The sequence below is a fragment of the Nomia melanderi genome, chromosome 1 (assembly GCF_051020985.1).
Source record: "Nomia melanderi isolate GNS246 chromosome 1, iyNomMela1, whole genome shotgun sequence".
NCBI classification, from domain to species: domain Eukaryota; kingdom Metazoa; phylum Arthropoda; class Insecta; order Hymenoptera; family Halictidae; genus Nomia; species Nomia melanderi.
This window is the reverse complement of record NC_134999.1, coordinates 11460273-11473159: the sequence shown is the minus strand read 5'-3', so window position 1 is coordinate 11473159 and position 12887 is coordinate 11460273. Positions and strand designations below refer to the sequence as shown.

The 12887-nt window shown below is 39.2% G+C and overlaps 1 protein-coding gene across 10 annotated transcripts in view; it reads left to right on the top strand.

The window, feature by feature from the left end:
• Ih (hyperpolarization activated cyclic nucleotide gated potassium channel Ih) overlaps positions 1-12887 on the top strand; it is a 204498-nt gene that overhangs the window by 113721 nt on the left and 77890 nt on the right. For all 10 annotated transcript variants that reach the window (XM_076369072.1, XM_076369074.1, XM_076369076.1 and 7 more), the window contains one exon: positions 8772-9042. In XM_076369072.1, the coding sequence (XP_076225187.1) occupies positions 8772-9042 (271 nt within the window). The remainder of the gene's footprint in view (positions 1-8771; positions 9043-12887) is intronic.

Genomic DNA, 12887 nt, shown 5'->3' with positions numbered 1-12887 from the left:
TATGTACACTTTGCACTTTTCTTCTGATCGGAAGGGTTACGTTAATAATGTTGCCTTTCAATGAATTATTGAGCTCTTTGTACTTGAGGCTTGTTCCAACGAAGTCTCGAGACAAAAATTATACGTTGCTCCACGGACAATGTATAATAACTCCAGTTGGAATCCTCTCACGAAAAGGTTTCACCGAGTTTCAGCACTCGAAATTGATTTTCACTCGTATATTTAGGACAGACACCACTGAAGGGGGTTGGTTAATTTTAGCTGGCTAGAGTAGTCTTAGCGCAAGTGCTCATGACAAATGTTTAGATCGCGAAGGATACCAGCCGGCGGGCTTATATTAGGACGTAAACGAAGGCTTCGCAGTTTTCTAATTAATTGTCCAAATGAATTTCGCTCGGGTAATATTTCATATTTCTTTGAAATTATGCTAACAGAATGAATTTAATAAACTTTGAAGTGGTACTCGCGAAAAAGTGAATAATTTACTATGAAAAATCCTCGTAGAACACAATGAGATTGATTTAATTGTAGTCAGTAACGAGGGAAATGTTTAATTAATTAAAAATTTATGAAAGTACAACGATTTCGAATGAACAAAACATCATTCCTCGAACAATGAAATTATTATTTACAACTGAACCTTTTAAGTAACAGTTTTTCATTCGAAAAATCCGACTAACCAGATGTTTCCAGATTTTTCACGCAACCTGCACAATTTCTCACGACAAAATGGAAACGTTTATTTTCTCGTTGGCGAATACGCAAACGAAGGCACGCACGTCGCTCGACACAGGGGAGTTACGTTTCAGTTAAATCTTTCCCGCCGGAAATTCGATTATGCAGGTCGTAATCCATACTTTTCGCGACAGTCGACAGGTTTATTGTGCTTTATTACTAGATTGCGTGTCTTATTGCGTTTTAAATTAAAAAATACGGTCTCATTTTAATTTTCGTTCGTGAAGCCGCGTGAAAGACATAAAATATTACTTAATTCTTGTTTCCACGGATTCTTTTATAAAAATCAATTAACTCGCACGAAGTCACGCTTTGTGATGTAGTATTTGTAGTTCATCGCATTTAACTGAAAAGAACAATCGAAACTTTCAAAATTACTTCTCTTGGCGTTGATTGATCGCAATATCAGCACACGGTCGACAGTGAGACATGGTTTTAATAGGATTACAATTGGACGTATCTGACAAATAAGAAGTGCACCTCATTGTCCGAACAACTGACCCGTGACCTACTGACTCGATTACTTATTAAATATTTCATACGACTTCCATTAATTAAACAACAGATTTTTATAAATTCCTAGCTTCTGAAGCATTCCAATGAATAATCGAATTAAACTTTAAATTACATTCCCCCTTACAGCTTCTGTCAAATCATTAATACAATATCAAGATTCTCAACGATCCAAGAACTAGAAACTCGAATAAAACTGACTTCAGCTTATTGTTAACTTCTTACATCGTAGTATCAAGCTAGGCTCGCAATGAAGACGTCCGATCGAATTCGATAAATATTGAAATGAAAGGAATATTATTCAGCAACCATCGATGCAATTCTATCTTCATAAAACTCGCAGCAGAAGTAAAGTGTTCGAATGCAAATTTCGTCTGTAAATCGTCCAAGGAGATCGATTTCCGAGGATCGAAAAACTTCGAATCGCAGTAGATCATAAAACAATGGAGTCCCGTTAAACAGAATATTCCGTTTACACTTGGAATCTTTGCCCTTTGTGTAGTTTTCATTGGAATTTAACGGAGAAATAAATTTCGCTGGAAATCGCGAGTCCAGCGCACGCGTCGGCAATGAAATATGGAGCGCCATTGGCGTGCGCGTAAGAATGGCCGTTGAATGACTCGTTTGCCCGTCGACAAATACGCGTAACGAGTCCATTATCGGCGGTCGCGATATAGAAAAGCAATCAAGGCGGCCGCGCATTTAGCGGGCGTGTTTACGAGCATTGAATAACGCGAAGAAACGAGATGTGCTCCTTTGGCGATCCGATTGGCTGCTGATCTTTTATTAGTCAATTCAGAATTTTTCTTCTTTCGCGGGAGGACTTTCACGATTCTTCTCTCTCTCTCTCTTTCTCTTTCTCTTTCTCTTTCTCTAAATATTTTTCTTCGTTCGCGACATCGTTACGAAATCGACGACTAATGTATTTGTGTCTCGCAAAGGTATTGAAAATGTAATTAGGAAACGTCTAGGTAATTTCTATTTAATTAACTTTTTACTTCTATTTGACCGCAGTTTCTGCAAATTAACGGATGAAAGCGTAAACCTGCATAAACGTTTAGTGTCTGCCCGTTGTTTGACGGTGTTTACGCAGTTTTCAGTTTTCCTAGATACAAATCGTTGAGACTCAATTTTGGAATTAATTAGACAATATGATTGACAACAATGTTATTTTATAATTGTGATAGAAACCTTTTAATAGTATTGTACAGAATTTGTTCAATGGTTAATTAAAATTCTGGTGGCTTGATATTTCTTTTACACTCAGACATTATTAGTATTCTTGTTTTAATGCGTCGATAGCGATTTCGAACGTTGATACCTAAATTCAAAAGCTGCGAGTGAATAATTTAATTATCTGAATAACCAAAGACTGATGTGTGGTTTCGTTATGTTCTGCTTTATGACTTCGAAGGTTAATTCAGTTTCTTGTGGAATGAATTTGTGGAAGTTGAAAAAGTTCTTGTTCGCGAAGGGTTAATCTCGCGGGTGATTCGTTGAGTAACGGAAAAATAATTCACGGACGGTCAACCTTGCAAGCGTCGCTCAGTTTGTGGCAGTCTCGTTCGCGGTTTCGGTGAATCCAGTTTCCTTTGCGGTTCGCGAGTTGAAAAGGGGAGATTCCGAGCTGGTTTTGCGTGCCTCGTATGGTTATTTGAAGCACCACATCAAAGCGCGAGTGCCACGAGAAATTCTCCGCTTTGTTGATCAGAATGAAGATAAATACGTTGTTGTCTAATGAAAACGAAAAGTCCTCGGTTGCATTAAAACAAATGGCATCTCGTCGTCGAGCGAACGTGGACGCAAGCAAATTAACACACATTAATAAAAAACGATCGCTCGCGATCGTGCGGCGCATTAGTCACCCCCATGTTAATAAAGACTGACCAATAAAATAAATTTCTAACCAATAAACTAAACCTCAATACGCGAATATTCTTTGAAATTTTTAAATGAAATATTAGCCACAAAGAATATCAAAATAATTCGAAAATGTAAAAGTTCCAAAATATTCGGGACAAAACACGTATAAAAAAGAATGTAAGGAAACTCAAAAAAAAAAATAAGAAATTTCTAAACTTTAGAATTTATATGTGTACATATTTACAGATTTTCTTTTGAAGAAAGTAAATTCCCAAATTAAGTTTAGATTAATTGAATTAAAAATTGATTGAAAATTTAATTGTTTTCTAATTTTCTCATGATAAACGGAAATAATTAAGATTAGTACCTGATTATTCGCTATCTCTATATATTAATAACCATTGGTGACTACTTACGCGGTCGTAAGTCGCCACTCTTAAATTAGTGCGCACGAGATAAGGGGAAATCTAATCGCGGACGCCTTTCATTCACCCACGGCCGCAAATACGAAATAATTTCTGGAACACCGGGACACTTCTACATCCCCAGCCTGTCCAACTTCATTAATCCCTGGAATCCTTCAGAACCTAGCAGGATCCATAGGATCACGAAGCTCCCGAGCCATCCTAAGTAGCCTAATTTCAATCTTCACGCGTTTCCTTGAACGCTCGCTGCGCCGGCTGCCAGTCGACGAACTAAAACTAGCGGAAGATCTCCGAGAACTAAAGCGCCGTTACGAAAAACAGTGGAATTACAGGGAAATTTGAGATTATTTGAAAATCTGGACACTTGGTACTTCGGAGAGTGCAGAGATTTCGAATATGTTCATTCACTGCATATATAATGGATTTTATGACGTTAATTTCGCGGAATAAGCTGTTTTATTTCTATAGTAATTATATTTAGTGTTTTAATGAGATAATATTAAAATTAAAATCAAATTAACCTTGTTTCTTTGATTATAGAGCTAGAACTGTTTGAATTCATAAATGACGATTGCATATGAATTTATGAACCGCAAGATGGAAGAACTAGAAATTAAGGATACGTTTGTAGTTCAATTAGTTTTTTTCTTAAGTAATGATTCAGTTTCCAGTTGTAGTTTTCAAAATTTTATTATTTGTTTTTCTGTGATCGTTTTCCTAAGAATTGAAAGATTGCGTTAAAGGAGTATGTCATGAAGATTTAAGTAAATGTTGTTGCAGAATTCGATACGAATAATGGGTCATCTTAATTGTAATATCTTCTTTATTGTTCATAATAGAATGGAAGTTAAATGCTCCAAATATAATGAAGCACAAATGAAGCAAACGTGTAGTACAGATATCATTGACACTGTTCTGACCGACAAGAATTCATCAGCGTCAACCTTGACCGACAACAGCATTAACCGACAATAACATTGACCGACATACACATTCACCGAATCGTATACATTCTTCTTCGTTCAATTGTGTAAATCTTGAAACCCGACTCTCTTTAGAATCTACTACGTGCATATATATTTCCATCGATTTCGGTGTCTTCGTTAGTAGGTTTGTAAAAGGTGCAGATATTTTAGTATCATTTATATTTTATTTTAATATCAATGACATTGTAGTGTTAGCGAACAGAACTCCCGCGAGACGTCAAAACTATCCGAATCCTTTACTTCTTAAATATTAAAAAATTTTAATTTCCAATTTCCAATTCCCGATTTTTAATTTTCAATTCTCCATTTCCAATTTCCCATTCCTAATTCCTAATTCCTAATTTCAAATCCCAAACTCCAAAACTCAAAATTCAAAGCTCCCCGAGCACCCGTCCACTTTACACTCCACCTCTTTCCACAAGACCACCAACAAACACGTCCCACTCGAGCCTCTATTTATCATTATCACTGCGAATTTCCCAAGCAAACTATCCATCCCACCAGATCCACCAATCAGCGTGCTTCGTCGCCGCGATTCCAAATATTGCGCGCAAACTAAGCCCCGATAGCCGTGATCGTCGTAGCTGCGTAGGTCAAGCCGCGAGCGTTCTCTGCGACCAGTGTCAAGGCTGGTCTTCGCGGGTCTGCGTATATACCCAGCTCGCCACTAACAACGAAGAAGACAAGGACGAAGAAGACGTAGAGCTCTTAGAAAGAGCAAGAAGAGGAATCGGAGCGGCACGCAGCCCGCTCGCCCGGTTCCCACAAATAAAACCAGTCGCCGTGGTCTGGTCGTCTTTCTCTTTTCTCCGTGTATCCTCGCCGCTTTCGCCCGTGATTGCTCGTTTTGCGGTGCACGCGTGCCGCTCGTCATTAGTCAACCTCTCCCAGGGACCAGTTACGCGGCGAACCGGGCCAGACCGTTCCCGCCGGTATCCCGAAGGCGTTCACGGACGATGGCCGAGGATCCGGCGCGCAACAGCCGACGGGACGAGCTGCGGAGGCCGTTGCTGAGGAAGCACGGCCCGGCAACGGACACCGACACCATCGGCAGGCGCATGTTCGTCTCCAGCTGGCCGGAATTGTGCGGACATTCCGCAACCGTGTCCGGTGAGTCCTCGATCACGAGGTCCCAAGGCCTACGACCCTGATCTACGCTCAGACACTGACCACGTCGACGGTGTCTTCCATCCTCTTTGGATCATCGTTTGGTTATAAGTGATGTCCTGGTTATCCAGGTCCTCGAGTGTCAGTGGATGCTTCTGTGAGGCTTTTGTGTTTTCTTCTTGTGTCCGATGTCTGCTTTGACGTATTTTGGGATTGGTTTCGTGGATTTTGAGGATTTGAGGTATTGTTGTGCTTTTAGAGTTGATTTGGGATGTTTTCTTGTGTTATTGTAGTTCTGTTGTTAGTATGATGATAGTGTACATGGTTTTAGTTTGTTATTATAGGGAAAGAGAATTTTAGGTACCCTTGTGCGATGATTGGAATTTTGAATATGGTAGAGAGTTTCACATACAGGAGCGATATTAAAATCGGATGTTAAAAAGTACGTAGAATTGAAAATTGATAGAATTATGTGATCGATTATTTAATTGAAACGGCGGAGATCGAATTAATACTTGTAACACGACGAATAGCATCAATCTTCGTCTACTCGATTATAATTGAGTAAATTTTTGTTGCTCAACGTGGAGGTTGTCTGCGACTCAAGCCAGCAATCATTCATTTACATAAGTTCTCCGATGATCAAGTTCTTGCTTCGTTAGAAAGATTCCCCATTACACGATAAGAAAATAGTCTCCGATTATTTTCTTGTTGGAGCTATAATAGGTTTCTTTTATTACTGTAATTATCGAAGTATTCGAGACCGAAGTCGGCTGATGAATTCTGAATCTTTTTGCCCTATTCAAACTTCCTCCCGCTTTGAGATAGCGATCTCGGGCTCTGTTTAATTCATCTGCGAAATATTTTCTACCGGACTAATAATTATCTCCAGTACATTAACGAATGGCACGATCAACTTAGTTGCAAACTTCTTGCCCCCGAGGCAACGCTTCCGCTTTAATAAATATTCATGTGTTTGATAACGGCGAATTGGTCATCTCTTCGAGCGATGCAAATATTTGAATATTTAATTTGGCAGATTAATACTCTTTCGAATCTTAATTAATACTGGAGTCGATGTTCGTGAGATTTAATATTGCCTAAAATGACTCTTTGGCTGTTTTTTAAGAATGAAACAATTAATTCTCAAATGACAATTTCTTCTTCATTTCAAGAAAAAAATGACACGTGTTATTGGTTGTCTTTGATCTTATCATTTCGATACGATGTTATCTGAATGTTAAAAAAGTATTTTATCGATCATTGCAAGAGTTTACAGACGGAAAGACAGAGAAAATTGGAATAAAATTATCTTTTGTAGCTGCAAGTAAGTGTGTAATTAATACAGTATGAATTGTTTGGAAATGCAAACATCGATTCGGATCCTTTTCATTCGAAGAATCACCGCTCGATAAACTACGTAGTGATCAAGCGTTCTTGGAAGATGTATCGAGTTCGACAACAAGCCGACTAATTACGGACATAGCATCTCGTTGTTTTATCATCTCACGATGCAATTTGATAGATTCACAATGTTTACGCGTTACGTAAGAGAAATGGCTGTGCCGAGATTCCCTGTTATTCTTCGATCGAGATACCATTTCAGTCTCGTTTCTGAGATCGTTCGATAGTTTTCAATTGTACAGGGAGTTCTATAACTGGAAGTATTGCAATTAAGATGAAGACTTATTCTATACGAACAAAATTATACTTTGCTTCTGAAAATGCTCCTTCGACTATAAAAGAGAATAATAGAAATTCATAATCTGTATTATATTATATTATAATCATTAAACAGATCTTTACGCAAATTTCAATTAGGTAAGGATATAATAAAGACAAAATTACAGTGGAAAATAGTTTTTCCTAATAAACATTTTAAAAGTATACTCTTTATAAATTTTCTATATTTTTTCATCAACATTCTGTGCAATTTTGTGCTCCCAAATTTACCATAAACGCATAGAAACCAGCAGCCTAGTAATCATTAATTAAGATCAAACTTCTGTCAAATAATGTTTTTTAAAGAGTCCTTTCCTTGAGAAGGTAAAGAAAATATTTAAAAAATTGTTCGCGATGCTGAACGAAACAGTGCGATCAAATGATTTCACTTTCTGAATCGAATTGAATTTGTATGTTCGACTTTTTCACTGTTCACGGAAATTTGTTCCGCGTTCGGCCAACCGAACCGAACCAATCCAATAAGTGGTACGCAATGCGATCTCCGGTTCGGCGCATGAATGATCTCGACAACAGGAAAAGAGAGTCCAAGAGAATTCTCTCGGTTAACTGTATTTAATGGAGTGAACGGTGCCCCGAAGTTTTTACGTTTCACATGTGCGTGGTCCGCGGCGCGTTTCGAAGCTAAAGAGGCAGCCGATGGGAGATCGGAATGAGCTCTCGAGTGCGTCAATGACCGTGGAGGGGATCTTTTTTTTGCTGCGCGTCGGGTGCAGAGTGTGTATTTCTCTGACTACGCTCTAACGAGGTCTGTATCGACAAATAGGTTGCTTTTTGAAAAAAAAAGATTTGACAAGAGATAACTGGCGATCGCAACTGTTCATCCACAATGGCGTGGACGATCGTTGAATTTGATTTTCCCCGGAAATGGCTGCTATTATATAATAGTCGAAATTTATTTTATCGATAAAAAAATTCTTCATTCTATTATTGAACTGGACCTCTAGAGGATTGCAATATTCTCTAAGTGTCTAATTTATTTCAGCAACACTTTGAAAATCCGTGATATTTGAAATAAGATATTTTCAGTATTAAACATTTTTTAATATTTACTTGATATCAAATAAAATATTTTTAATGTTAAGATAATAATAAAGAATAATAATACTGAAAAATATTAACATATTTTTGAATCGTTGAACACTCAGGCTGGAATGTTCTACGAATGAATCACAAGAGATTCCAAGAAAACTTCTTGGAATAGTTCATAACAACACCGCAATAAAAATAAAGAAATCTCTTAAAATCCCTGTACATAAAGAATGAAATATTCTATGAACTGATCACGTGAGATCGCACAAGAATCTCCCACGAAATTCTCCAGAAAAATAGACGTTTCTCTGAAAACATTCTATCCCCGACAAAATAACTACTCGTTTGACAGGATCCTTTCATTTTTCAGGCAACGAGATGAATTACAAGGGCAGCGGGAAGGTCCACTTCGGAGTGGACGACGTGTCCCTCTATGGGACGCCGAAGGAGGAGCCTGGTCCGGGCCTCCCGGGCCAGGAAGTCAAGCAGAGTTTCCTGAAGAATCAGCTGCAGGCCCTGTTCCAGCCGACGGACAACAAGCTGGCCATGAAGCTGTTTGGGAGCAAGAAGGCGCTGATGAAGGAACGGATCAGGCAAAAGGCGGCAGGTCACTGGGTCATCCATCCTTGCTCCAGTTTCCGGTGAGTCTTCCCGCAGTCTATCAAACCCGTTCCTGTCTTGACAGGCGAACGGTATCGACCGGCGAACGCTAGGGCCGCGGAAACCCAGCGCTTCGGGAACACCGAAACTTATCGCCAGATCCGCGCGCGCGCTTGGCCTTTTTATGGGAAAAGTTGTTTAGCCTTGCCAAAGCCGCGAGAAGCTTTGCCAAACAGTGACGACTCCGAAGAAAATACCCCGCGAAAGCAACCTTGAGGTTTCGAAATGCAACGCTGGAACTTTGGCCAGAGTTAGGGGACTACGAGGACAGTATTAGCCGCGCGTGGGCGTCTTTAACCCTTTGGTCCTGGAGTGCACGTGCGGTATGCCGGTGACTTTGACAGATAGAGTCGATGACGGTTTCGAATATAGTAATTTTAGATTTCTGGATTCTATGTTTGTGAATTTTCTACTTGTGAATTTGATATTCGGGGATTTTATATTTCTATATCTCATATTTCTAAGTTATATATTTCTAAATTTTATACTTCTAAATTTCATATTTTTAATTTTCATATTTCCACATTGAGAAGTTTACGTCGTATTAAGAGAAAACAAACTATATATTTCATTTCGAAATTTCATATTTCTAAATTTTATATTTCCAGATTTCAATCTCCTAAACTTCATATTTCCAAATTAAGAAGTGTGCATCACATTAAAAGAAAACAAACCGTAGATCTAAATAAATTTAATATGTCTCGCAACGAAAAGTTTTTAGAGAGAACAAAATTTGTAAAGAACCTGGTCGACCCCGCTTCAAACAATTTTACGATGATTGGAATCTCTGTCGAGATTACATTAAACTATCAAGAAATTCTCAGCCGCCGACAAATTACTATTAGAGTTACAGTCCTGGAAGTTAATTTAGTACCACTCAGTTTTGGCAAACACGTGGGCTTCCACGTCCTGACTCACGGGTAAATAGAGATTGACGTGTCGTAAACCTCCCTATTCAACGCAGCAGTTAATTTCAGTTCAGTACCCTTACAGACCACCCCGAAGGAGATCGTCCACCCCTACCACAAGCTGTTCCATACACGATAATAGCCATCTTTTAACGTAACTGCCCACGCTGGTCATCTCGATCTCCTATTTCAGCAGTATTACTATCCCGGTTCCACAGTAAATATACTTCCTCATATTAAGACAGTTTGTCATTTTAATTTTCACTTCACGGAAACGGCCATCCTCGAAAGAACATTCTATGTCCTCACTTATGAATTACTGTACCACAGTTCAAAAACATAAAATTACATTAATCTTAAATAATAATAAAAAATATGCAAAAAAAACGTTCGATCGACAATTCATAAATCTCTTAAAGTTTCTAACGTTTTCTTCATTCTCGCAGAATTTGCTTAGTATTAGCAGTATTTACGAAGTACTTAAAGCTACTTAGCTAACATTGTAACACAAGAATTGTGATATCAAACAATTAACAATTCCTTCTATTTATCTTTGCTACGAATAAATAAGTGCAATGTGAAACCCTCATAATCGTCTTAGCAGTGTTGCTAACCCTAAGAATCCACGTGAAACATTCATTGCAAAGCGAAACGAGCGCCGCACGTGGGACGACTGCGCAGCGTAGAACACCCTGTATACCTTTATCGGAAGTTCGTGTATCGCGCGTTCGAAGGGGAGATGATTGTTTCTGGCTCTGACCAGTTTGCTTTGAATTGGGATAGTCGGTTGAACTGTCCTCCAGCGATCAGCCGATCCGTATGTAGAAAAAGTGGTCTCGGTTGTCGTCAGTTCCGTGAACGCTAGATTCAAAGTCCAATAGGTTGCAGTAAGATTTCCAACGGGCGATCATAACATGGTGGGAGAAGCTTGTCGTCGCGAGGGATTCGGCTGGAAAGGGATCAAAAAAGAGATAGAGAGGCTGGATCGCTAACGAGCGATGGAATTTTCGAAGGTTCGACGCATGGCGAGCCCGGCTCTCCTAATTACCAATTAAAACGTCTAATTAAAGCGCCTCGCCGCGAGCGGAGAGACCTCCGAAATCGAACGAATTGTTACGTGGAGCCCGTGTTTCTTCGCGATTGCGCGGTGATCGGCTTTGACCCAGTTCGCAATCTCACCGGAGAAAACAATCGATGATAAATCTGGCTGCGTTTGAACGGCACGCGGCTCCGTAAACACGCTTCCGCGGCGAATATTTAGCGGCCGATTGAAAAGTCGCCTGGAAACGGAAACGAGCTTCTAACGACAGTTTCAAGTCGTTTCTAAGAGTACATTGGCAACGATCACCACCGGATGATGCATCTCGTTATTTTCGCGAAACCTACGAAGGGATTCGGACGCGGAACAGTGGAATCGCCATTTTGTCCGGCGTTCGACGCTAGAACTACGGTACCGATCGAAAGGACTGGTTCAACTTTTCTTATTTTGTAATTATTGATATTTTGAAAGCCTCGCGCCTCTTTTCAAAGTTCATCGATTCCATCCGACACTAGAAAACGATACAGTTCAACTCTGAAATATTTTCTAAAAGTTTCTCTATCCCTCGAGACATTTTGTGTTTTCATTGGAAAAGAAAGAAACTAGAAATTCGTTGATACACATTTAATTAAAAGGAAAGTCGGACAATATACACTAAATTGATTAAAGTAGATTTAGATTTCAGATATAAATCTGAAAGCATAATGAATTACGAAAACAGAAAATTTAAAGAAATATTAAAAAATTAGATGTTAATGTATTAAATAATTATTGATATTTTGAAAATGTTGCGAATACAAAGTGATTTTAAGAGTACATTGCTTTAATATTTGTGTACTTAATGAATATCCGAAGAAATAAATCTGTTGTTACAGTTTTTATCAAGAATGCGTATTAATTGTGTTGAATGCTCGGTAATTCTAGTGTTAATAGGAACAATGAATGAAACTGAGAAATCTAATCGAGGAAACAGATTCGTTCGAGCTCTTTTTCGGGCGGGATACAATTTTTGAACGCGACTGTAGTGACCCACGTGGGAAATAAAATATTCAGAGGAGGATTTCAATTCAATTATCGCATTGCGTAAGGCTCCGCGTATTTTTCCAGCGTCGACCCTTCTGATTGCCAACTAATTAATGATTTACGGTGTTTCTTTATGAAGGAAACAGTTAAAAATCTCAATGTTTTTAACTGAATTGAAGAGATTTGTGCATTTGTGGGATGCAATGGTCTTTTAAACGAATTATACTGATATTTCCCTATAATTCTACTCTACTTACGTCGCTTTTATTTCACTGGAACTGTATACGTGTTTCACAAGCTTCAACAAGTTCAACAATCAAAATTTACCCGCTCAAACTCAAAGCACAAAATTAGATATCTATCTTACATTTGATATTCGTTTATTTAGATCTTAGCAGTCCAAATATAGACAATCAGGATACGTATTCGTGATACTGCATAAATAAAAATCAACGTAAACAGGTAACAAATAATGCTCATAAAATTCAATGTGCGCGAAATTGACGCGTTCCGTGAACCTAGTGTTAATGCTCCGAGTCCTACGTCCGCTCGCGTTCCAGGACCTCGAACGGGACCAGGCTCGGAAGTAGGTCGTTCAATCGACAAATTTCTCTGATCCTCGTTATATCCTTGCGTGTCAGTCCCGTTGGAAAGAATTATGGACACATTGGGGATCCGTGGCCTTTGTTTTCCGCAACAGCATAAAGCACTCTCCCGTATCGGGGTCGAATTCCTTGGCCGGCACGGGGTCCCGGGAACTGGAATGCATCTCCCCGCCGCGACATATTTCGCGGGAAGACCGGGCGAAAGAATGTATTCGTCCTGCGGGGGCAGGATAAACGCGTTCCTTCGGGTA